This window comes from Aspergillus vadensis (assembly GCF_003184925.1).
Source record: "Aspergillus vadensis CBS 113365 unplaced genomic scaffold BO88scaffold_13, whole genome shotgun sequence".
NCBI classification, from domain to species: Eukaryota; Fungi; Ascomycota; class Eurotiomycetes; order Eurotiales; family Aspergillaceae; genus Aspergillus; species Aspergillus vadensis.
In genome coordinates, this window is record NW_020292051.1 from 204216 (window position 1) to 231113 (window position 26898).

The following is a 26898-nucleotide window of genomic DNA, read 5'->3' on the forward strand; positions in this document are numbered from 1 at the left end:
ATTCAATTGGCACCTAATTATAGACTGACTACTACCTCCTAATCATTATCCAAATGGAGCTGGACTCCCAAACATAGTCGACAAATGTCTCAATATTCTGGCGTGCTTTGAATCAGATTCTCTAGCTAGAAATAAGCGTCACGAGCTGAAGCCCCAGACTGCTCCAATTGAAAGTAATGCGCACAATTTCTGCCTCAGTTGTCAGAATCCGCTCCTGGTGCGCTGCAGGAGTGATTTTTTTGAAATCCAAAACCGCTTGTCTATCCGGTCAAAGACTAGGATCCTGAGCTGACACACTCAGAACGCGCATCTCTTATAAGCTTAGGTAGATGTGAGATCAGATGCTCACATCGGCCATGTGAAGTACGAATATATGTGTCACGAGTATGTTTTCCGCTCTTGAGAGCCATCAAAGGAAGCCGAAAGCGCATCTACAACAATGTGGATTCGCATGCTATTTGCACCTGAGAGCTACCTCCCAAAAATTGATAATGTCGAGAAGCCGTAGAACGAAAATATATTTTCATTGATAGATGTTTCAAGACATTCTCCCAGACTTCCTTGAAATGGACACACATTTACGGATGCGCAATTGAGTGAAACCGTCCAGGCATCAACATCACTTACAAGAGAACTTAGATATAAACAGTAAAATTACAACTCAGAGTAGTATGGATACACTAGTACTAGATGCTAGTAAGTGTAATTTCTGGAGATGAGCTGGTGCTCTGAATAATAGGCTTGGAAAACGCCAATGCTGCTAGTCCAGCCAAAGGGGTTCTCTACGCCTTTGGTTGCGAGCTTTGGGCACCATGGAGTGAGGAACTGGACATTGGAGGCACCAATGACGTTGCAGTTGATAAAGGCCTTCGATGGGTTATGGGGCCTCGATGGGGGAAATATATATTTTCCCGTTGGGTGGATCAAGAAACAGGCAACAATATTCTACATTCCACGATGGATAGAAAAGAGGAGTGCGACACATCTATCGTCTTTGTAAAATCATCGGCCAGTGCAAACTTTATCATATGTTGAAATCACTTGTCTCAGTATATATTGATGCACGCAGCTTGGTGAGGACAAATGTTGTGCGTACCTGAGCATATCCTCGACCGGCGATACCCATCTTTCAACATGGTTCTTGAATACATTTCCATGGCACTAAGCAATGGCCTTATTAAGGATAAGTGAATGGCAGCTATGAGACGCACGTTCTCAAAATACTGCGATAAGGTTTGGGACAAGTGGTAGAAGGCCACAAGACGGCGACTGTGATGTAGAAGATAGCTTGCAATGATTGACAATCAAATGTAACAATGTGACTCCGATTGTTCACGTGTAGTCATGTACACTCTGCATACATCCAAGAGACATCCCAACGAGCAAGCATAGTGGTTTTCACAAAGTTTCTCTAAAGATGCACCTTGCTTGTGAGCGATCTGGTTCTTCGCACAGAGGGACGGGAGCGATGACAGTCGTGAATCAAGATATGTTTTCAGTCTATACATGACGGGCAAGGTTCATTAAAAATACTCTGTTCATTTCCGACACTGCACATGTTCTTCCGGCTTTTCAGTGAAAGAATACTGATTCTTGCTGTGTACGTGCACACTGGAATCGAGCAACTCGTCCAACCATCCGCATCATACCAGTGTATTCTTTCTGAACTCAGTAATCAATCGCAGTTAGCATACTAATAATATCATTGAACATGTCTGCAATATCTCCAGAAACATCACTCGAAGTTCGTGATTGCTATTTCAGGATACATTATCAATGAGGTGCTATGTTAAGTCCCCATGCGCGGATTGAGAAGTAGTGATGGGTGAATTGTGGTCGATTGAGACGAAATTCCCTATAGCATGATAAAGATGATTTATCTTTCAGACAACTAGTACTGAGCTTGATTAATTGATATACATATTCGTGCGATATGTGCTCGGTAAGTGACTATATAAGTATCGATGTGTTTGTTGCTAACTATGCTTCGAGGGGCGACATGAAGTCTACAGCAAATCTATACCATAACAGTGAATAGTCAGAGGACATAGTTCAACCATGCTTATGTAGGTAGATCAGGATATCGATAGCTCTCTTAATTGACCCAGATCATGTATCTCTTCAAGGTTAAGGCTCTAAGATCGCCTCGCAGATATGCGTCGAGGAGTCCTGGGCGACAGCGAACTGCTAAGTGTGTTGTTTCTCGGAGAATATCCTACGATTAAGCATGTATAAAATATGTCTTGTGATGATTGTTGGTAAACATGCTCAGGATTGGTTATGTTTGAGAATAAAAAATTTATAACTAGACTACGGTTCATTGCAGCAAAGTACTAAATCTATGACTAAAGTCCGATACACATTTATCCAAGATGATATCAAGCACCACTGCACTCACCACACCCCATCAAGAACAAAAAAAAAGAAGATCCCAACCATCAGTTGTAAGTGGAAGACACTGCCCAGCCAAAAACCGGTGAACAGCACAACTAGACAGACTACTCTCCTACATCTCGTATTCAAACCAAGTTTACTGGACGCCAAGAGCTCACTATACCCCGCGCGGTACAGCAGACCAGTCCCATCCAGTCACCATCTCAACAGAAGCAGAGAAAAGAAGAGAAAAGTGAGACCGGAAGAAGTCCGCGCCCGCGGCATCTCGAATCCTGCGGGCTGCAGCCTCCATCACATAAGAGTGAGTCGTGTCGTGTCGAGTTAGTCTCGTGACTTGACCGGCAGATTTCTCTTTGGTCCGTGCCACACAGAACTAATGAAAGTACGTACTGCATTAATCTGCGAGATAATGAATCCTGTCTGTGGGATAAGCAGGTGCACGGACTGTTATGATTATTTTCAGTTTGATGCGTATGCTGCTGACAGTCGACGGTGCTAGATGATGTAGGTGTAATTGGTAGGAACTTTTGGTCCATCCAACAGAAGTTGAGGTATCCAACGGTAACTAGCAGCTATCCGAGGCTAGTTAACTTACTGTGGTGTTAACCTTCGACAGTCTGTTCAAAGTTCACTCATCACAAACTGTAGTTAGTTAACTAACTATCACGGGCTGTCTGTTAGTCACCCGCAGCTGCAACATGCTTAACATGCAGTATCTGACCGTAATAAGCCGAGAGTGATATACCCCCCAATCAGCAGGGATGGAGGGAAGGAAGGATCAGTCGAACACGGGAAGAGGAAGGAAGACAAAAGTCCGCCCAGACACCTGTTACCGCTTTGGGCAATGAGCGTCGTCTCGTTCTCCATCAACTCGAACGGTGTACACGGTAGTATCTAGTGTACGTAGCGAGGGCACAGAGTAGCCCGTCTTGTCTCCACAGGCTGTCAACCACATGGATAGGCTCTTGCAGGGAAAGACACGGGATAGGAGCCGTGCCGTCCGTGAGGTTTGGTTTGGTTGGGGTGGTGTGGTTGAGTGATGGTTTCCTGGGGAGGGTTTGTTCGGAGAATGTCATACGACTCCGTGTGTACTTGCATTTGATCTTTGTTCAAAAGGGTAGGAGTCTACTCTGTACAGTACTTAGACTAGCTCTTGTCTGTCTGTCAGTCTCGGGTTTCACACACTTCAATGAATCCCTGGCGGTTCGTCGGGTGACGTGGCATCCGCTCAGTGATTGACCGCTGGGTGATCGGATAGTCTAAATTCGATTGATCCATGGATCCCGGGGATACTCCTGAGCAATTGCCGAAAGCTACTCATTGCTTTGTTCTTAACTATATCCATAACGTTATAGTATCATAAGTGCAAAAGATGTACTATTGCCAGCGTTAGTGGTGTAACGGTAACATTCAACCCTTCCATGATTTGATTATCGTGAGGTTGGGCCCTGGGTTCGACTCCCAGCTAACGCATATGTGTTTTATCTTTTTTAATTTTTTTTTTTCTTCGAGCGCAAATGCCGGGATGTACTTAGTATGCGTGATGAATTAGTATGTGATGCGACCAGCTGCACAACATGCACGGTTGGCCGACTGGTTCGTGGGGTGCGGGTAGCTGAACGATCGTCGTTCAACCAAGGAACCAGCAGGATCCCTTGCTTGTCTCTTTCCTTTATCGGTGAATGGCACGAGTTGTCACCTGCAATGCTTTTTGCAATGTGGATTGTAAACCATTTGTCATTGGAATTGCGCTTGGCGGCATACACACTGGTCAGGAGATTTTGAACTGTCATCGACTGTTCTCGGTCTAGAAGAGCGCTTTTGCTCATGTGATCCGGAGTACACGACACGAAAAATCAACACAACACTGCCATTGCTTTGTCAAGGTCTCAAGTACTAGCGTCTTTAGATTAGACGTGGAACGGCGTCACCGCCGGCCATTGAATACAATACTACTACTGATGGAAAGGGTAGTAGAGCCGACAAAATCTCCGACTACTTTTGCGCAATCCGTTGCATGTCGTTGACACGACAAGTCAGACATTAGCCTTGCCGAGCCCAAGCCCAGACATTTGGCCAGAAATATCCCGGCAGGTGTACTGATTTTACCTGAGGACGGGCGTATTCGCACAGATGCGTGCGCGCTTTAGACCTCGGAGCAATGACTTGATGGAGCATCTAGGCTGGGCACAATTATACCTCAGTGAATTATTGAAATGAGGAGAGCCAGCTGGGAGGTCCAATCAGCTGATGTGATGCCTTGCACTAATTCCGAGTCCGCAAATGAAAGTATATCAACGAATGTTAAGGTCAGGCCCATCACGATCAGTGGTTCGGGCCGTTTCACGTCCCTGACAAAGAGACCGCCGGTAAGGTGCTAGCAGATACCTGTGGCTATCAGTTCTGGCTATCGTGTCTCCTATTTGGCTGTGAGAAATCAAGAACTGCGATGCAGCTCAATCCTTATAGGGATAGATGGTAAAGCGCGGACAAGAGATGGACCGACAGCCATTGCGTGACCCCGAGCGGCCAAAGAGTGTCGTGGCATGTGACTGGATACGCAGCCAGCACAATGCCAGATTAGGCAAGAGCGATCCCTGGCCGTTTGCTGTTGTATGTAGGCGTGTTAACCTCACATAAACCATTTTTGCGCTTATTTCGCACGGAAATACGGAGAAAGTCGGTTTGGCATTCGGGCGGGGAGGGCTCGGAGGTACTTTGTAGCTAGCACACAAAGTACTAACCAGCTGGTCCCTCCATCTCCGCCAGACCAACGTTCATTCGACCAGGATGTGTGCCGGGCAGAAACTAGCACGAAAATTCTTAGTCCCCGGGGATGAATCGGCATGGGTGGCGATTGCTGAAGAACTCGACAACGTCATGGCTGACGTGGAATTGTTCTTTTCTTCGATCGGAAATCTTTTCCAGTCGTCCAGCATGACTTTTGCGACATTGCGAACCACGTGTGATTGTCTATTGCCTGGTAGATCGACGTTTGGAAAAACCAGGAACGGTCGGTAGTATATAGAGGCGGATTCAAGATCAATGCACCGATGATGATGATGACATTGTCATGCCACTGTTGCAGGGTAACAGCGCGAACAGTTTTCTCGGGCGATCAGCGACAGGCGAGGTGCTGTGGGTGGTTACTCAAAACGTAGACTCGCAGGCATAACGGTGAAGGATCGTAGAGCATGGGACGAGCCGAAGGGAGTGGACCCAACTGCTAAGCCTGAAGAATCGACGGTGACATGGCGAAATGGACAGACGGCACGAAGAACTTCTCAAAGGGGGCTTATTGGTGAGAATCCGGATCTAGTGGAGTGGAGGCATGGAGGCAACTCCACAGCCGCTGGAGGGTCTGAGGGGCCCGGTGGGCAGCAGGGTTTTTCTATTATCCAAGACGAAGAGAAAGGGACAATCATGGTCAGTTGGTCGAGGAAGAGGGAGGAAATCGACTACCCAGGGGCGAGGAATGGATCAACCACGCAGGGCGGGAGAGAAGCAAGGCATACGAAGGCAGCCGAGGGGGGTTTGAGCTGGATAGTTATATCTAATAGTTTTCTACTAGTTCACCTCTGGAGGGGATGTGATGTGCGCGATCCATCGAATTTGCTGCCCGCCACTCTTGTCTCCATTCGGCCGACATAATAATTAATTAATGAATGGATTCCCCTATCGTGGCAGCGACGGATGGCCGTGCGATCGACTAAACCCGATGAAGGGATTGTAGAGGATGCGTGGAGAGCTGGCACTGGCAGGGAAGCTGCAGGCTGAAGTGCAAAAAAGTACACCGTAGTACTTGTGTATGCAACAGCAGCAGCAGCAGCAGGAGAAACTTGCCTCCGAATGGCAAGTTGCCCATCAAGGGATTCTTCAGGATTTGACGTGGTTCTTTAGCCCGAGGGTCATGGCACATGGCAAGAAATAGACTCTGGGCAAAGACTCTGGGTCCGCTGGAGCTGCAATGGCGATTCGCTGCAGGGGAGTGTGCAGAACAGGTCCAATGTCGATCTAGTCCAGGTGCAGTCATGATGATCGATGCTGTCTTTGATCATTTTCTTCTTCTCTGCGCGGGACTTTTACCCAGTCAATTATGGGGGGGGGGGGGAGGAGTCAAGGTCGGTTACTACTAGTGCGGATAGCCATGTGTCTCTCCCCTTTTTTCTTGAGACTGCTTAGGGCAGATTTGAGAAATGCGTGCATACACTGGGATATCCACAGAATATATAATATAATATATGATAAAAATCGAGAGATTGAATTAGCCAATAAATGATATATATAAATATATAAATATATATAATAATCTTCTTAATGCCACTAGAACACCTCCCCGTAGAAAGTAAAAGTAGATGCAGGCGGAGAAGAATCCGGCTGGCCCCGATAGGCGGACGAGGAGAGTTAGTGGGATGGATACTGTCGTTCAGCGCCAACCGAACGGACCAACAGTATCTGTTGTTCTGTTGCTTCGCCGGCAGATGCCCTGCTGCATCTCCGTAAGCGACCGCCAGTCGGCCAAGACTGACTGGGTCAGGAGGGTGGGAGATGAAATGAAGCCCGATAGTTTTAGTCCTCTCGGGCACTACTGTACTCACTACTAGTCCTTACTAGTCCTACGTACTTACTACTTACAGGCCCTGAACACCGATGGACGAATGATTGAGGGTTAAAACGGTCATCGCGCATGGGTTTTTTTTGACCAGCTTGACCTCGGGCCTGGTTCATCGCTTCTTCAATTAATCTAAAGGTGTTGGCTGCAGGCACGTCCTTTTTTATTTTTCTGTTTTTCAATTCTTTCATCACCCTATTCTCATCCATTGGCATTTATTCCTTGTCTTACTTTATCCCTCGAATGCTCTGCTCTTCTACCAGCATTCATTCCATCACGGCGTATCCCACCACTTACGAGTCAAAGTCATACCTTAAATCCCTTCTACTTTACTCAACTGGGTAAAGACACTCCTTATCACCCCCCGGTCGCATATTGGGTCTTCCCCGGTGTGCTAATCTCGATCTGATCGTGCGGTGGAAATAGTTACTTTTCGGTACTGTACTTCTTCCTTGTTTTCTCGTGGCTTCTAGTCCCTCGTCAGTCTAGCCCTGGGGAAATCACTTCCACCGGCTTGCCCCCATCCCTCCCCTTTATTCTTGTGTTCTGGAAACTCGCACCTTGTTTCCTTGTTCGACAAATCTTATTTATTTTTTATATTATTCTGGGGAATTGAAACTTAATTAGTGGGGGATCCGATCACCATTGCTTATTATTACGATATCATTAGAGAGCGAGTCGACGACCCTCTTAACTTATTTTTCCCATTCCCTTCCCGCATCGCCCGCCCGTCATCGCCCTCTTTACTCAATCCACCATGTGTTCCGACCGCGCTCCTCCTCCTCCCCCGGAATCCAGCGTCATTGAACCTGATGTGCGTATCTCTCCATCCCCCCCAAACTTCAATTTGACTCTGCTCTCTTGTCAGCTCTAACTTTATTGACCCTTCTTTCCCGCTAACCTTCTCTCACCTCCCCCCACCACAGAACTTCAGCGACAATGACTCCACCTATCCCGGCTCGTAAGTTCCTACCCGCGACCTTCCCGACGTCAGGTTCCAACGGTTCGCGCTGACCGCAATCCAGGCTGGGCGACGCCAGCTACACCACCAGCATCACGTCCAGTGCCATGAACTATGCGTAGGTTCTCCCTGTCCCGTCACTCCTCTTTGCGACGACTAACCCATCCAGATATGAGGTACAGGAATCCCTCCGCACCCACCCTTCGAGCCTCGGCTAAGTGTCGCAGAACGGTCGCAGATACCATTCCTACCACGAGGGAGAATACGTCCTGGTATGCCCTTCCGATCATCCACATCGCATCGCCCCTACTGATCTCACAGCCCAATGATGAACAAGAACAAGATCGTCTCGACCTGGTTAGTGGCGCATTCTGAACCGACGGGCGAGTCCAGCGTTGACCGGAACAGAGCCACCACATCTATCGCATGCTCTTCAAGGGAGAGCTGAACAGAGCACCCATCAAGAATCCCGCGCGCGTACTAGACATTGGAACCGGCACGGGAATCTGGGCGATCGACTATGCCGAGTAAGCGGGGATATGTGATACCTCTGACAATCAATAGCGCTAATGCGTGCTGGCAGCGAGCATCCCGAAGCAGAAGTGATCGGTACGATGAGCGACACGACTAGGAATGATGATCACTGACAGGTTGACGCAGGAAACGATCTCAGTCCCATTCAACCGTCTTGGTAGGTGTTGCCAGCTGCCGTTGAGGTCCACGCCGCTGACCGTTCAGGATTCCACCGAATTGCCGTTTCGAAGTCGATGATTTTGAGCAACCATGGTCCTACAGCAAACCTTTCGATTATATTCACGGTCGGGAGCTAGAAGGCTGCGTTCGCGATATCGACAACCTCTATCGCCAAGCACTCGAGAATCTGAAGCCGGGAGGATGGATGGAAATGGCCTCGATGGAGGTCAACACATACTCGGACGACGATACACATTTAAGGGCCAAGAATCTGCTGGAGGGTATAGTCTATATGCATGACTGCGCTCGGGAGTATGGAAAAGATATGACCAGTGTGCACAGCTGGAAGGAGAAGATGGAAAAGGCCGGTTTCGTCAATGTCCGGGAAGAGATCTTCAAGGTATTATTCCGACACATTGTGGCTTAATATTTATACTGACGGTCGCAGCTCCCCCAAAGCCCCTGGCCGAAGGACCCCAAGATGAAAGATCTTGGTCGCTATCACCAAGTCAACATGTTCGAGGCGCTGGGCCCGTACTGCTACGCGCTCTTCACGCGCGTGATGGGCTGGGAAAGAACGGAGATCGAAGTTTTTGTTGCCGGCATGAAACAGGAGTTGCGCGACTTGAATAACCACTTGTACACAAAAGTGCACATTGTGTACGGGCAGCGGCCGGAATGACATGTGGTGTGAGCATCTCTCATTGTGTCTGGTGTCGGCTGTTTTGATTATCGGGGCTTTTCTCCTTCGGATCATGTGATATGAGCCCATTCATTAAGCGTCTTTTCACGTCATGTCCAGTACTACTATCATAATGCTTGTTGAATACGATGTAGGGTGACCTACAATGAATACACCACCATGCTTTATCCCCCTCCAATATGCTTGTGGGAATTCACCAAACACTATACTTTTGACTCTGATGCTGCATACCTCTATAGTCATCACCCATAACCATCCCTATCTCCTCTTGATTCAAGCCACACATTCCCTACTAACCTCTTCCCAGTCTCTAACTGGAAAACCCCTCCCCCTGTAAACATATCACATCGGGTATGTCGTGGCACGATGTTGTTGTCTGCGTCGGGTTTTGGTATCGGGGCGACTTTGCCATTTGGGTCTCGATCGTGAGTTGCTCGCATGAGCATGAGGGGTAGCTGGTGTGGAGTGATAGGCAGGTCTCGTCACATAGTCGACTTGCGGGGTCTGATAAGCTGTTCTTTATCAATTAGTATTGATGCTGGGGAGGTTGACACATCAAGTAAGTAGTACTATGTTAGGTGGATTTGGACTAGGGCAATAATGTAGACTGATGCGGTGAATCCTGACAATCCCACTTCTGTCATAGTTAATGGCAGGGATTCGAATCATGCATACCATTATCATTGGATTGGAGGAAATAGTACCTACGTTTTGACTGTATAAGTGGTCTACGGGAGTTGTTATAAATTGGCTGAGGGTGCTGTTCGTTACTGCTATAGAACCAAACGAAAGTTGATTCGCTAATTTCCTACTAGCTGAAGGGATGTTGTATATCCCCTGACATATTTAATCGATGTATCTTTTCATTGATTCCCTTGTTATTGATGTTCTCGCACTCCTACTCATCTTGATTCTGCTTGTAACTGCTTCATCTTATTTGTTGCCTTCGAGCTCTTGATTATCTTCGTCATATTTGATGTACCCAGAGGGCACAAATGACAAGCACACGGATGGTTCTTAATAACAGTATGATGTGCAGATCTCAACAGATACAGGGCCATACTATTATCATTATAAGTATCCTCCTCTGACTATCGACCACTGCTATACTTGCCCCAATAATATCATCAGTCTCTTCTCTTTTCAACTTTGCTCCGCCAGTGGGATTGGATCCTCCATCACAACAGTCCGATGTTTATCGTCACTTGTCGCACGCAAATAGACTACTTAGTAAGCTAGTATCTTGTCCCGTATTTCATTTTGAGACCAAAACAAAGTGGTCATTCGATATCCCCGAAAATACCGAGAATGATGTAACAACGACTGTTGTCGGTTCCGATTTTGACTACCTATAACTCGTGTCCTCACTGCCCTGATCAGGAGGCTTAGCACTTACTACTCCTGGCGCCAGCCCACCAGTTTGCAGCCACAGTATCATGCCAATTTCCTGCAGCCTTACACAACCAACCGATTATAGAACCTCTTCGTGGGCTTCTTTCTCCGCTTCCACCTCGCTAATTTAGTCGGTATCCCCTCCATATACCCCAAACGCGGAACCACGTCCCAGAGACATGTCTGGGTCGGGGAAAAGTTCATCATCGGTCGCGTTAGCGGCACTACTGAGAGCAAGAACTCGATGGAGAATCCACTGTATGTTGAGAAGCTCCATAGATGGAAGGGGAGGGCCTACCGGGTTACTGGTCTTGAAGGTGACAATAATGTCTCCAGAACAGAGTCTCGCGCCCGTGATCTGCAGTTATGGCGTCCTGGTTGGCAGCTCCGCAAGCCCGGGACAGTTTAGTCAGGAAAACTTTGTACAATGGGTCATTTGTGTCAACATGATATTATTAGAGGATGTATCGATGCAGGGGTGAATCGGTGGTTCGATCTTCAGTCCTACAGTCAGTATTTTAGACAATCTGTCGTCGATTGATCCGTGTAGTGGACCACTATCTTAGGGTATTGCCGGCACCCGCTGGAACCCCCAATATAATTTATACCATGCAAGAAGTGTGTAGCCTGGTTCCCCGCCAATTGCGAGGTGGCGGTATTTATTATCAGCTGCGCAGTTAATCTGGCAGCGTAAGGCAGTGATTATTAGTCACTGACGGAGATAATCCTCAATCATTTTACCGATAACGCCCTTGATGAGATGGTTTCGGACCAGAGTGTCATTGGAATGGTGTAACCTGACTATCACTTTGACTTGGATAAATGCAAAATGTATTATTAGACTTACAGTCCGTTGTTATCCCCGCTATGATGAGTTGTAAGAAGAAGCAAGCCATGTGTGGTAGAGGAGCTGATCAATCGATTAATATATTGTCAGTCTGATTGCCGCATATCGTATTCTTCAAGAAATAGGGGATGTTGCTTATGAGCCACGTCGTGAATGACGTCCGATTATGTGCTAGTGTACATCGGAATCAATAGAAAGGGTTGCGTGGAGGAACCCTGTTGCTTGGACGGGATAGTAGGTTTAGGGTGTCGTAGGTTTTTAAGTTATTCAGGTCTCCTTAAAAAGAACCTCTCGTAAGGTTTCATCCATAGATACACTATTGCAGTACTCTTTCCTCCTTATAAAGCCTTGAGAATAATACTCCCGACCTTAACAGTTAGTATACTCATATCGGACATCCGAAGTCTCATTCCCATAGTATGTTATCTTCCTGAGAAGCTTTCATCTTGTTCTCCGCATCTTGCTGTGGGTTGAGCAAGTCAAATCGGTACTGCGGAGGATTCGTATGAGCTAAGCCAGATTTTGTATACTTCGATCTGTACTCTGGTACGTGCAGAGCTTCTTCCGTGATGTTCGTGTCATCGCAGCTCTGGGTTTGAATGAATATTGTATATCCTAGCTCAGGCTTGAGAATAACCGGTTGGAAGCTTCCTGTGGGAGATACTTATCGGTGCTCTTTTGCTTTTAAATGTGTGCTTCGTCTCTCACTTCTTTAGTAGTTGCTCTGTGGCTTAACTGATCACAGTAAGGAAGCAATGCGAGCATATCCAGTTCAAGAGCAAAGCGTTGGATGGGCATTGTATTTCTCCATAACAGCCATGAGACTATTTCGATATCGGGGCTTGTTTTTGTGATCAGTTTATCAGCAACGGACGAGATCAGTAGAATGTATACTTGATCGTGGGTGTGTTTCGAAATAATGACTCAGAGGTAGTGCGTCCCATGACACAACATACACAAATACATTAAGTTACTTAAGCATAGAGGTGGTATTACCGGTGCAGTCATTGCTTACTTGCTGTGTCGTGTAGAAAGTAAAGAATAATTGCAATCGAAGAAATGGAAGAAGACAAAATATGTACACTGCATGGAATACGATGTCAAGTGACTACCTGGATTGAATTTGAGGATGGTAATATTTGTCAAAGATGCATCGGCGGACAGAAGGATTTCACTACGATCGGGAAGCAAAGGGGAATTTCTACGTGCTAGCAATTCATGATGAAGATGGATGAGGAATGTGGCTGTATTGAATGGATTGGCCATTCCATGGGGAGATTCCTGACCAGTCGTTGTAGTAGTTTCAAAGAAAAAAGTGCAGAGCACAATACACATGGGAGGGGAAAAAGAACGAACGAGCCCTAAACGTCTACAATTCAGATATATATTCCAGTGGATAAGTGTATCTCAAGCAGAATACAATCTCTGCAACTGCACACTCTCCCTCTTATCCACCTTCTCCGCCTTGCCCGAACCCAATACTTTAGACGGATGAAGCACGCTCATCACAACCATCGCAAAGAACATCAGCATCGCATCAAAAACATAACTAAAGGCTTCATGACTCATCAAATATCCATCATTCCCGCCAGCATACTCGATCATCCGAAAGACCGACCGTATCAAGATAAGTATACTGGCGATGTATAATCCTACCATAGTTGTCTCCCAATTAGGGGTGCGCCAACCACTGCGTGCAATACACGTAGACATCGACTTTTCCGTAGGGTTTTGATGGATGCGATAGTGGAAAAGTGTCGCGACTATCACAAAAACACTGAAGAAAATCAGCTGGACTGCTAGTCCGCCCATGATTACGTTTTCACCGGTGGTCATTCCGCTGAGAGTGCCGCTGGCCATGATGCCGCCACCTGAAGTTATATTAGTTAATACGAGACACATATATTGAGCGGATACCACATACCAGCTCCCTGAAGAAGGAAAGATAGTACATCTCCTGTCACGAAGACCGCTGTAAGCCATCTGATTGGTACAAGACTCAGTCTTTCCGCATCGAGGAGAGTGATAAGCCGCCCGAGTGTCATGTAGATCGTTGCAGCGTAGAGAGGAGGCGCGAGTAGAATTAGGATGGCTTGCATAGCATATATGGGTATGCTTTGGGTGTTGCTATGTGCTAATGCACGCGCAATGTATCCGATGATTTGGACTATGGTGTAGGTTAGTGTAAGTCGGCAAGTCAGTATGCGGCTTCACGAACATATTCCGCCCAGCACAAAGCAGGTAAAGTACCAGGCTCGCGCCCGGGCCATTTGATAAGCATGGTATGCTGTTATAAAGATGAACAATGCTATGAAGAGAAGTGCTGCCGCCAATGACGGGGTGTAGCGATAAAGCTCGTATGAAGACATCGGGAATGCAGATCACGGGCTTTGAAGAAAACTGGTGCTCTAGGAAGTGTTCCAAGAACCTTGGTGAGGCAGATGCTATGCGATGGACTAAATGACTGCTCGTCCAGTTCTTTTCTCGACTCATGTCAGCCTGTTTGGTGTAACTTGGCATATCTTCAAGGAATAGGAATAATTTATGTCGTTAAACTTAATAACCGCCATTTCAGATCTAATACTATTTTCATCTGCCTAGGATAGTATACACGAAGCAAATGGCACTAGCCCTTAAATAATTGACTCGTTCTCGCTCTCGCTTCCCTGCGTGAAGGGCATTCGTTGGTTGCCGAGTGCTCCCCAGCAAGTTTATTTTAATCTTGGTGTGCCTGGCATTAGGGATCGGAGTGTGGTGGGGACAATACGTATTCCTGGTTAGGCTGATACTTTGACAGCAGTTGAGCAGTTGAAATTGGACAGCATAACGTTCATAAGTAGGAAAATAAGGACAAGTGAACATCGACACTGCATTGTGGTAGACTAAGGGCCGTCCGAGTCTATCTTTGGGGTGGGCGGAGACTAAAGGATCCACCGCCTCTCCACTCGATCGAAAACTTCATCGCCGGCACGCGTTCCTCGTTCTCGTTCTCGCTTCCGCTCTCGTCTGTCGTATATTTCCTGTTCCTCGCAGTAACTTCCGATGCTTATACCACTCCTCTCGGGATTGTGTGGAAGTCAATCTAGTCTAGACTTCATTCGATATGCCTCCGCGACGAGCCCATACGAAGTCGCGGAACGGATGCGACCAGTGCAAATCTCGCCGAGTCAAAGTGCGTTCTCCGCTCCCCAGGCTGGAATTTCCGCTGATCCCCACAGTGCGATGAAGCTCAGCCATGTGCCAACTGCGTGAAACGACATCTGACGTGCACGTTTGAACGTCGCCCACCCAAACCCGAGCCGTATCCCAGTACGCAGTCGGGCAAATTGTCCGAGTCGCCGACCGTTTCATCACGAACCGACGATGCCATTGCCGCCTTTCAGCATCAAGTCGCCGATGCATCTGCTTTTCTCCGCGAGTGGGGCGCGCAGGACCCCGAATTGATGCACCATTATTGCATCTATGCCTCAAAGACTCTGTCTGATCGGGAGGTGATCCGTGATGTCTGGCAGATCGAAGTGCCGAAGATTGCCTATTCGTATGAGTTCCTGATGCATGGCATCTTGTCGTTGTCGGCCCTGCACTTGGCATACACTAGACCCGAACGATACAGCCACTATCTGAACAGCTCCAACTTCCACATGGCGCTGGGCCTGCAAACATTTCGCATTATCCTACAAAACCCAACCAAACAGAATTGCGAGGCACTCTTCTGCTTCTCAAGTCTGATCATGGTATGGACTTGTGGAGCTCCGACCGATCTAGGTGATAGCCGCCCCTTGGAAAGTATAATCCGCCTTTTCAACCTGTGCAGAGGAATCATGACCCTTCAACCATTTATGTCCCACGTTGAAAACGGTCCTCTGGCGCCGTTATTTCTGAAAGACTTTCGATCCGACCCTGGCCCACCCGAGTAAGCTCTGCCGCATACTGTAATCTGGCGCATGCTAACCGACAAACAGGGACCATGTCCAGTCTCTGCACTTCCCAGGATTGGGCGATCAATTAGATGCAATCAGACAATTAATCGCATCAGAACCTCTTAGTGAGCAGGAGAGACTCATCTATCAGCAGGCCACTGCGTGTCTGGAAAAGGCATTTTGGCGTTTGCAGGTTTGTGAGAAGCCTGCCCAATGTGGCATCATCTACATGTGGCCGATTAGCGTGCGGGATGAATTCGTAGGCTTTCTGCTGGACAAGAGCCCGATCGGTCTTATTCTGTTGGCGCAATATTGTGCCCAGTTATACCTGTTTCGTGGGTACTGGTTCGTAGAAGACCGCGCCCAGGAGTTGCTGTCTGCAGTAGCTGCTGCCCTACCGTCACGGCTTGCACACTGGTTAGACTGGCCAAGGCAGTTTTGCTCCAGCGGTAGCCTTCCTGAGTGATGCTATATTGCCTTGTCTCTTGGCCCTTCAATTTGTCTCCTCACAAACTGCATCCATGGCCATAGCCTGGACCAGCGATGGACTAGCCCAAAGCGGTTAGAACTCCCCCTGACCCTCAGGCACAAGTGCCGGCCACCAGGCAGCGACATCCATCGCTCCTCCTTTTCAATTTTCCGGATCCACGCCTGTCCGTGCCTCACAATGAGGGTCCGTTTAATTCCAGTCGCCCTGGTGGCTGTCGGCATATTTATATTGAGCTGGGGTATGTTCGTTTTCTCATCGTCCAACCAGTACGCTAATGACGAGTTAGCCGCACTATCTAAGTCCTGGACAGGCTCCGGTGAAAATGTGGCATTCTGTGCGGATTGCTTAGGCTATGTCAGAGATGTCAATACGATGTTCCAGAAAACTCCTGGAGCTTGGGCCAACTCGCAGTTCTTTCGTTACGCACTCGATAAATCGTGTCGAGGTCGGGTCCTGATTACCGGTCGATGTCTGCAGTATCGACGCAGGTTTCTTGAGAAACCAGCGATTTCCATGTCGCACCTTGATAGTCCATATGAGGCCTGTAGGGCCATCCAAGCCTGTAAATAAATAATATTATCCTGGTTATATGTCCGATTGTCCGTATTGAGGACTATTGTAAAGTGTACTTGGCATCTTCCAAGTTTCAGGGTCGAAAAGGCAGAATATAGATCTATCCTCAGTATCGCGATATACATCTCTTGAACCAATCGGCCATGGGCCAAATGGAAAGAATGATTGGAACTGATTTGACATCCTCTATCGATTCTGTGACTTGTGCTCACGTGGCTTTTCGTGGTGACGTATCCTAGATGAATTCGTGCTTTTTCGTGAATCTGGCGGAACATCCCGTCTTTAGTGACGCATTTATAGTGACGGTTCTTAAGCCTACTTCACGGATACCCCAGTCACGTAGATATCTCAGTAACGTATCTGACAAATTCGCATGTGCTGATTCACGAAGCTATATTCAGTGACCGCCTGGTCATTGAAGAGGGCTTCTTGTCTGGGTATAAATTTCTCTCATTCTACCTCCCTCCCTTCCTTTCTCTCTCCCTCCTCTATCTCTCTCAAGCAGCTCAACTTCCTTATAATTCTTCTTATATATACTCTTGAGTCCACCCTCGGATAGTCAGAAGCACAAGCAAGAAACAACACCTTAGGTCGATGGGACATGGAGGGCATCATGACACCTCCCAAAGTATGCTTCTTCTCTTAACAATTATCACTTTATATATCATGGCTAAAGGCGCAAGGCAGCTTACCTCTTCATCGCTGCATATGTACACCACCAGGTCATGCTTCTTGCCTCTCTCACAAAAGACTCACACGCTTGACCATATCTGAGTGTTTTGCCTGTTCACACGGCGGGCTGTCGCAGCAACTACTTTGAACAGGACCCGCTTTAATACGTGTTGCTGGTTCAGATTTGACCTGCGTGTTGTTGATATTTTCACACGCTGTCTCGTTCCATCTCTCTATCACTTCTTCCTCTTTGCTTCTCTGGCTATTGTTCCCCCTGATGGGGCTGCTTTTGAGCCGAACACACATAGATCTGGACCATACAGTATGATTCTCACCCAGAAACAAGCTACTGCATCTTGCTTCGTGCTTCGTGTTGACGATTATCTCTCAGCTAGTCGCGTGCCACGCAGAGTCGAACAGGATCTGTTACCCTGATGAGTGTCCTTCTATACTACGATCGAGCAGAGGATCGTCACATGGCTTTTCCGGTTCCTATACTCAGGAGAGGTCACAATATAATCGTGACGTGGCTCAATGTCATGGTCAACTGAACAGTTGGACAGGTAAGCATCTATTCACGAAAGTCTCATGAGTGATCAATTTCTGATGATATTACTCTCCAGTCAGCACAAGTCAGGGCAGAAGAAGCGGCATACAACGCCGACAGAACTTGGAGATCTGCTATACATTGCTCAGAATGCTGAGCAAGATTCGCAATGCTGCCTCCCTCTAAGGTGGCCATCCGGTCAACTCAGAAATTCAGATAAATCTTGTTACGGAAACCGCTTCGGTATTCAGCTTGCCAGAGACGACAAGTTGTTGTCTCGCTGTTGCTGCCGATGGCTCACCGACTTGGCAAGAGCATATGCAAACAATCTGCATTTATTGCAAAGTCCATTCTAAACAAGGCATGATTCATAGCTTCCAGAATCATCCAGCATGTTCTACGCTATCAGACGTCAGGCAATCATACACGCTGGTTATCACTGAGCTATCGGCCAAAGATTGCGGATCACCCGAGCCAGGTCTACATGGCAGGACTGAAGGCATCGATTTAGTCAATCTGGCTGCCTCGCTAGAGCATCGTCAGCACCATTAAGCCACTGTGCTGGGTCGGCCGGCTTTTCTGCTACCAAACCTCGTTCTGATAGTTGAAACTGAGCGAACCCAACCACCTGTGGTATGACTGTCTGTTATTGCCTAACGCTTCATTCGAGAATATCTGTGGCATCTTCCAAGCATCGACCAAGCATCACGCGTTGCTCGGATAGAATTAGGTGACGCATTGCCAGTCCTGCGGTCCGAAAACAAACCGTCATGTTGCTCCTTTCTCGGCAACCTCGAAGGATAAGATCCAGTCAGACTGAGGACTACGAATCGGCTTGGGGCCACTACTACACAGTATCGCTTTTGAAGTACCTCCCGGACCTAGATACTTCCTACCTTTCTGTGACTGTGTTATCGGCTTTGGCCACCGGTTCGAGCAATTGAACCAGCTCATGTGTTCCCCGGATCGTTACCGGCCACTACTATGTCTGATATAATATGCCTGATACACTAAACATCTCAATGTCGGGTCTTGCAAGTCAATTATAAACTGCAGATCCAGCAGTCTACATCTATGCGTTCTTCTATCCGTCGATCGAAACAGCCATACTGCAACAATCTTGGTATCCATTCCCATGCGGACAAGACCAAGAACAAAAACCAGTTGACGATCTGATCTATCGTCCCGTCGACATTTCATCATGGACAGTATAAAGAAATCCGAACCAACGATATAAATTTCCGAAGGCTCAATGGTCTTGGACGATGAGCGCACCACTATCGAACAATAAATAATATCTTATATACATACCCCCACCAGAGATCCGAAGCCAAATATATGGCCACATCTTTGAGTCCCATGGGGTTGGCCTTGTGTCACAGAGCGAAAGAAAGGTCGAAGGAAGCACTCGAGAAGGCTCCGGCCTCAACTATTTCATTGACAACTACGGCCACGCAACTCGGTTACACCCTCCCCAGCCATGCTTCATGTCCCTTCCACGAGCGGGACTTGACTTCATATTTCCGATTACCACCTCGATCGCATATTCCTTGATGCAGATGGAGGAAGCGCTGCTCATCCTATGCGGTCGGCAAGTTACCCTACAGGAGATTGAGGAAGCAAGAGCCAACGTGTCACAATACATGGTCTACCCACAGAGCTACGCAGACCAACAGACAGGGCGCTGATCAGCTTGGTTTCATCCGCGATCGAATTCCTGGAACACAATGGGGTCATTTACTTACTTGATGGTTTGGCTCATCATATGCCGTGCACAAGAGAAACCAATCGCTTTTACCAATGAACGAGAAGTCAGACCCACATTCGCACTTGAGTTTCCTATTCGCCCAAAGCAATGGTATGTGTGCCATGGACGTCGACACAAAGGCCCCTACTACATATACACTACTGCAGCAATGATGGGTCTAAGCAAATGTTTCTCCCCGGTACCAATTGTAGGTACCATCAACCGGACGCATTGGCTTTTGCCCCTTATCCCAAGGGATACGTGCCGTCTTCCAAGCGTCGATCAGAATCTTTCGGTGTTGGATCAAAGATTCCCAAGAATCCACCCGAACGCCGCGAACATGAACACATACGAAGACGCGATTAGTATGGTCGAAAACAAGGTATATGCACATGCACTATAAAGCGGGATTTTCCATCCATGACATAATCGGTGTGTACCATGCTCTGGTGGGAGATTTGGATTGGGCTAATCGAATGCCTCCAGGAAGTGATCAAGCCACAGCCATCCGCAAATCCGTGACACACACGAAGTCCGGGTCTGGAATATTCGTAGCACAGTCCGACATTGGACTATGCAGTGTTCCTACAGACAATCTGCTTCCTGCTTATCAAGAAGGAAGAACCATCCGATACTACTTTATCCAGCACTATGGATGCCCGTCAGCTCATCCCTCACCTGAGGTGTAATGGGTTCTAGTTCTGGCTTTCATTTTCGAAATCTGGGGTCATCTTCCTCGGCGCAGAGGCCGGCTTGAAGGGGTCAAGCGCTACTTGCTCCGAAGCGGCTTGCGACCTTGATGCGATTAAGCTGACTCTCAGCATGGTGTGGTTCGCTAGCTAACATGTACTTGGCAACATGTTTTTTCTTTCGAAATCGACTATTTTGATATCTTTGAAAGGCCAGGCGCCGCAAAGCGGAGGCTATGTGCGACCCCCAGACGAAAGAACAGTTTCTGATGAGGGATCAGATCCAAGCGCCTCGGTCCATGGCACATCTGAGGAAGATTATCCACGTCTCGGTTTCCACTATCCAGCAGACCAAGAAAGCATTCGTTCACACCAATTTCTCTGCACCAGTGAGAGACATTGCGCCTACTGTATCACGCCCGATAATCATCGAAGCATATATAATATGGTCGCGATATTGAGGGAAGGGTACCACGCGGCAGTGAAATACCAAAATGAGATATCTGGAGCTGCCACCTCCTATCTTTACAAATGGACCGGGTACCGGCTTACGCCGCAAAGTATAGAAAGTCTATTCGGCAGCCAGGTTTCGAGTTGGCATTACGTTCGGCTCAATATACTCGAGGCAACAGATTGCACATGGGTATAAAGCATTACCGTTCCCGCCTTATCGTATTGGCGAGGTGTGACCGCATCCAAATATGATGAAAAATTCTAGGAGCGTTGGATGTATCACTGCGATATTCCCGTATCTTATCAATCATGTCGGAATCCTTCCATATACTATCACCAACTCTTGAGAGATCCGTTTGGGATCGCAGTCACCAATCATCCAGCGACCGGTCATTCAACTCCACACGATGTAAACTTGTCGCAAGAGCAATCAAGCACATACGACCACAGGGTGTGGAAAACAGGGCTTCCCGTCCGCTCAGCCGTACTTAAGCCACACGCCGGGAGGTTAGTAGTTGGGTGGGTGACCACCAGCGAATCCCTTCTGTTGTATGTTTTTATTTTTTTCATTTCTATATCCTTTTCCCTCTATCTCGAACGTCTATAAAACTGAATGGAAGCTTGTGGCTTGGATCGTGGTGCGGTCTATCACTCCCGAGGATTTGGCCAACAAGGATGGAGAAAACAGCACAGCTTCGGCCGCACCATTGCCTGGATCGAAGCAACAAGAGATCTTCTCCGAAACCACTATAGCGGTATATTTGCTTCAATATATCTGACCATGGGCCGACGATACCGTTGTGTCCACGGCCTTACTCCTGTATGACACACATTTGCAATCGGCCAATCACGACTTCTGCCTCTCAGGCCATTCTTCGAAATTACCCCGAAAAGTTGAAATGGGACCTTGCACTGGACGCTTTAGCTGCCGGGACGATGTATTTACATCAATCCTCACCTCTCACTTCGGAACCAGAATAACAGGTGGTTTGTTTGAGTCTCTACTGCTTGACCCATACAAACGAGAGCGACGGTCTTTCCAGTAGAGACATGAGCGCATCGTCCTGCGTTCCCTTTCTGACCCACGTCGTCTGACGACCGCGTGGGTATGATGTGCCGATACATCGCCGAACAAAACCTCCAGGTCGTGAAACTCTAGTAATCCATCCTACAGGCAACGAGGCAGTCTATCCCTTGCGTGTGGTTGAGGTTATGCATGGTCTTATTGATGGGCGAGCGGCGCATGTCCCTGAAGATGGTGCGATGCAGAGGCCTCAATCTTATCGTCGACATTCAGCCTGCAATGTGATCTTGAAGACTGGTGAATTCGTCTCATCTACCAGTGGCTCAATTCCCTTTATGCCGGTCGCCAGCCTCACTGCGTTGATAACCTGCACCTGGGGTTCCAAAGCTAAATCCTCATCGCGACGGGGTGCAAATGTTTATGAAGAACGTTGCGTACAAGATTTCGATAGGAGATTTGGCCGCAGAAGATGGGGAATGCTCCAAATTCCCTTACTGCGAACGTCAATCCTCCTAGTTTCGCTGCTGAGCTCCGACTAGTGATCGAGGACACCGCGATCCCTCGAGGGGATCATTTGCCAGAAAACATGCGGGAATATTTCAAGACACACCTCACCAGATACCTCGACAATCCCTTATAATAAACAAGAGATCTTGTTGGTTCAAGTGCTATTTTGGTGTGCACCGTACTTGCAGAACAGGCGAGAGTGTGAACGCTTCACGGTCGGCGTCCAAGCAGAACTATTCGGCACATCGAGATCATCCTTCATCCCAGGAAATCGGCTGTGAAGGATGTGAAAGCCGGACCGGGTCTGTCAACAACGACGATGAATGTGTCTAGGGTGCGGATAATGGATGACATCTGGTGCAGTCCAAACATTTGGCTGATCCACTTCCAGGAAATGGCTATGAGCTGAAGCATCCTCTCCATCTCATGCTTCAGAGATACGGGACCAGAAGGTAGAGAAACTACGAGACGGTCTTTCAATAACGGCGAGAATGGATGGTACTTGGATGGACTTTAGGACATCCCTCACGGAGATCCTTCTCAGGTGAGTCGTCAGCCAGCATTTCTACGTGGTGCGAGACATCGGATACTAATTCGGTCAACTAGATTCCAGGGGCAATTGATTATTCTAGAGAATGTCATCGGACGAAGTTGCACGAATACCCCACGAAGTGGGCTTCATATCTTGGACCTCGGACAATTACTATTCCACACTGGTGATGGACAGGATTTCTCCATTTTCACAATTCCCCACCCTATCCCGGACTGCAGACAGCCTCAAGGTCCTGGGAACAATGCATTCTACTGGTCCGCAAGTGCCGCACGTTTTAGCGATGAGCTGCTGATAATAACTCAACAACAGCTCGAGCAGTGTGACTGGAGTCCTCCTCTGCGAATATCTTCCATACGTACACCAACTCCATTCTCGGTCGCCTTCGCTCATGGACACGAACATGGGCCAAAAAGAAAGCCTTCCGGTATAATGACACCCTTCAGACAGTTCCGGAGAGCATTCATATAGTTCCATACTCTTTCAAAGACATACACACGCAGGTGTCATCCAGCTAACATGTATTTATCCCCATTGGAATCCTGATCATCATCGATCAAGGAGATGAAGAAGCAGTCAGGAGACTCTTATAATGACGCAGACGAGACAATATGGTTTCTGTCGGTCGGCTTTTAAGCCTGATGGGTTCAGGCTATTTGCCATCTGCCAGCGGGGCTGTCGGTACAAAACCCAACATGCTCAGCTCAGCAAGTGCACAGGTACCTGAACACGCTGAGTACATGGCGTGCTCGGGAGTGACATGACGCACAGTCAGAAGATCATGTGAGCAATCCTAAAAGCAAATGGATGGTTGACCAAACATAAAACGAGTCCCAGAGTTCTGAGACTTGCATGGGCCGGCAAGGAGGCAGACATGGGTGCTTGGTTCCAGAACACAATGTGAAGATAATACCGAATCTACGAGCCATTACCTAACGTCCGATGAAAGAACGACAATGAGCTTTTCCACATCCATGGGCAGTCAGTGATTATATTCTGAAAGGATACGTCCAGTCTTCTCGACAGTCCAAACCATCCAACAGCATTGGTGGGCTCTGAGGCCCCGGAAAAGCCTATCTGTATCCATTTCGGTACAAGGAGACCGCAAGGAGTTCAACATTATCAGACCAGTTCAACAACCACCATGGAAAATAACCGTCGACAGAAGTACGACTGCGACGAGGAACTAAGAGTCCAAGAAATACCTCACATTATAGCTTACTGCCGACGTCCTCGAGACGTTGAAGTAAGGACATGTCTTTCCCGCGTATACCTGCTGGGAAACAGTGGCCTGGATTATGCCTCAGAGTAAAATCTGGTCTATAAGGTCAAACTGACGACGAAAGTTTGCCAGCTTTGGGGTTCTTTGACGAATCTACAAGCACCTGACTTTGATGAAAGGTAAATAGCGTCATCATAAATTGCGCTGAGGATTGTGGCGAACTCGATGGTTGAGTTAAACATTGACAAGCTCCAATATCTGAAATGGCTGCGGGCTACTTCACACCATTATCTCGTGTTGGGCACGCCTTACTCTTTCCACTCATCCATCCGAGAGGTCAGACTCACCACCCTCAATCTGTTCGGGAAATACATGGCTACATCTGGGAGACGCTGGACATGAACTATTTCTCCACTCCTCTTATCCGATGGTTGTGGTGACAGACCATGCGCTACGTCCTGCTCAGCACGTCGAGATACACCGAGCCAACAAGTGCCTCATTCCTAGGCAACACTATGAGTGGTGAAGAAAGATGATGGATGGCTAGCTATCTATATGGGGACAATCGCACTGATAATACCCTTTCTTCTGTCACTTCCAGCGAAGTCCCTCAGGCACACCAATCTTCATGACATTTAGGGGTTAATATCTGAGCGACAGCAATGACAAGGGCAATGTTCACGTTAGTGACGGTGTTGTCGATGCCCCTGGGACTTGGACTCGGAATACCAACTTCTTCCCAATCTTCTGGACTTCGCTGTCAAACACTATTGCGATGTTACTGCTTCCGTCCGCCGTCTTACTTGGCGTATCATTTCGGAGAGATCGTCGTTTCTTCTGACGTTGCGAACGATCAGACACGTCAAACTGCGCTTCTCCAAGCGCGTGGATTTGAACATATTGGTTTTGCCGTATGTTCTTGCTGCCGTGAAAGCAAAGGTCCTTTTGCTAAATGCATCATCGCGTCCGGTTTCTTCCGCGGCGCCTGGGATGGTCATGAACATCAGTGTTCTCTTAGTGAGAATCCTTCGTACGCCTTCAACAAATTGCTTCAGATGTTGATGGCAACCAGGGGTAGGCTCAGATTGAGCGGGTTGAACGACACTCTCGCCCTACTACTCTTACCACTTATTTACAGCCTCCGGTTATATTATGCTAGCCGCGTTGGCGCAGCAGCTCGAATATTGGCAGAAAAAAACTTTCTCGAAAGGCAGACAAGTGTCAATCGATTTATATATATACTGCAAAATTCTGCAGTCACGGCAGCTCCGGAAAGACCGATATCTACTGCCAAGTCGAGCAGAACTCCATCGGTCGACATCCGCAAGGTCGCTAGAAAAGGTTACTACGCTAGCGTCTAAGAGATATGGTCGGCCGTCTTCGACTCTATAGATATCGACACGATGATCCGGCTGGCGCCTAACCCATTGAGGCCTATTCGGACATGCTCATACGACTCACGCTCTGAGGCTAATTTCGTCGACTTGTTGGAAATTGCTCCTGTCAATCCAACCTCAATAACGGAGGTCTACCTGGTGTGTCGTGATTGTCGGAACACACTATTTATAATTGTGGTTATCCTGTGGTGGAGCCTCCATAGAAATGCAGGAACATCTGCGACTTTCCGACTCTCTTGGGATTTCCACTGATCTGAATGCCGGTCAAGCACCACTTTCTTGCTAGATATGGTTCTTTCCATCACTTTCCCATCTGAAATGCTTCGGATGCGGCAGAAATGATCATCTATCGGCAGAGTCACAAGCATAGCGGGCTGCAATATTATGCCATGGACGACTACCGGATTTATGACGACTCATATCATACTGTCATCTACCTTAAGTTTCAGGAAAACGCTGGGTGGTCACATTCTACCCATACGATGGGTCGGGCTCTTTGCCTTTCTATAAACATCGATATCAAGAGCTCACTACACCTGATCCATACCACGCATCAGCTCCTGTCCTATAATCGAGCAGGAGTCCCACGTCGGATTCTGCGGTGTGCTGAGCAACCTTTGAACGATAGACGACCCTGAGTCGACTGCTTTCTTCCTTAGTAATATTAGCCAGTCGAACATTGTCGATCGCATCGCTGAACGGAAAGGGGTTAGGAGTCATCGCCAATCTCCTTAATGCCACAGTTTTTCTGAAGGACCTACCTATCGACCTCGCGTTTATCTGTGACACCCATTTGACAGTCGAACGTGTTGAATGGTATCAGCAAATGTATGGCGATATCCAAGCATCGTAGGCCACACTCTCGGTCTGATGTCTATGCCCATGTTCCACAGGTCTATCCACACGCTATTACATTCATCGAGAGCCACGGCGACATTCTAAGATTCCTCGACCAACAAACAGTGTTATAACAAACTACTACGGATAACACGGGCACAACGTCCCATTGCTGTGTCTCTGGCCGCATTACATTCGACTTTGATCAGCACTACAACTTTTACGTGGATGAAGGTGTGCTCGAGATCTGACGAGCTATATATTGCCTATTTAGGCTTCTACCTCGATCAGCCCTCTCTTGCATGGGCCTTACTCAAGAAGTATTCCGTTGATATACCCGCTCTGAGCTCTGGTGTGGAGAGCCTACTCGCTAGCTAGTCTTACTTCCACCCCATGGGTGGTGGTGTCAAGGAGTGATGAGGAAACATATAGAAAGCATCTGATAGCTTGTCTCAACTGGAGCACTTTTCATCCAGCGGCCACTTCCAAAAATATCCATTGTCGCAATATGTCTCCCTGGATGCTTTACAAAAGAAATGCAGGGACATATGGGATATTTGGGGTTGAGTATCTGCGCAACATGTCGCTCTAAACATCAGTGGCGGGCTGGTCAGTTCACCTGGTGAACACCTTGCGCCAAATGACTTGCCTTGCTGATCTCCTAACTC

At 47.8% G+C, this 26898-nt stretch overlaps 4 protein-coding genes and 1 non-coding gene across 5 annotated transcripts; 4 read left to right on the top strand and 1 right to left on the bottom strand.

Annotated features, from left to right (window-relative positions):
* Positions 1 to 3780: 3780 nt before the first annotated feature.
* Positions 3781 to 3867, top strand: BO88DRAFT_t152. Its single transcript has one exon. It is a non-coding gene; the product is annotated as a tRNA-Gly (tRNA).
* Positions 3868 to 7763: 3896 nt separating this feature from the next.
* BO88DRAFT_341481 (class I SAM-dependent methyltransferase) lies at positions 7764 to 9342 on the top strand (the record flags this gene model as incomplete). Its single annotated transcript, XM_025703105.1, has 9 exons — positions 7764 to 7820; positions 7933 to 7967; positions 8032 to 8085; positions 8195 to 8324; positions 8376 to 8494; positions 8551 to 8576; positions 8628 to 8658; positions 8706 to 9060; positions 9109 to 9342. 9 exons carry the CDS (start codon positions 7764 to 7766, stop codon positions 9340 to 9342), a joined length of 1041 nt encoding a protein of 346 aa, XP_025562269.1.
* A 3608-nt stretch (positions 9343 to 12950) lies between these two features.
* Positions 12951 to 14121, bottom strand: BO88DRAFT_463564 (RTA1 domain-containing protein). The gene is made up of 3 exons (XM_025711262.1): positions 13821 to 14121; positions 13527 to 13769; positions 12951 to 13473 (listed from the first exon to the last, which is right to left on the bottom strand). The coding sequence occupies exons 1-3, from the start codon at positions 13969 to 13971 to the stop codon at positions 13010 to 13012; spliced, it is 858 nt and encodes a 285-aa protein (XP_025562270.1). The 5' UTR covers positions 13972 to 14121; the 3' UTR covers positions 12951 to 13009.
* Positions 14122 to 14705: 584 nt separating this feature from the next.
* BO88DRAFT_454173 (Zn(II)2Cys6 transcription factor) lies at positions 14706 to 15988 on the top strand (the record flags this gene model as incomplete). The annotated part of the gene is made up of 3 exons (XM_025710793.1): positions 14706 to 14774; positions 14821 to 15515; positions 15565 to 15988. The coding sequence occupies 3 exons, from the start codon at positions 14706 to 14708 to the stop codon at positions 15986 to 15988; spliced, it is 1188 nt and encodes a 395-aa protein (XP_025562271.1).
* Positions 15989 to 19531: 3543 nt separating this feature from the next.
* On the top strand, positions 19532 to 19917 carry BO88DRAFT_415646 (uncharacterized protein; the record flags this gene model as incomplete). The annotated part of the gene is made up of 2 exons (XM_025708218.1): positions 19532 to 19662; positions 19719 to 19917. 2 exons carry the CDS (start codon positions 19532 to 19534, stop codon positions 19915 to 19917), a joined length of 330 nt encoding a protein of 109 aa, XP_025562272.1.
* Between the last annotated feature and the right edge of the window lie 6981 nt (positions 19918 to 26898).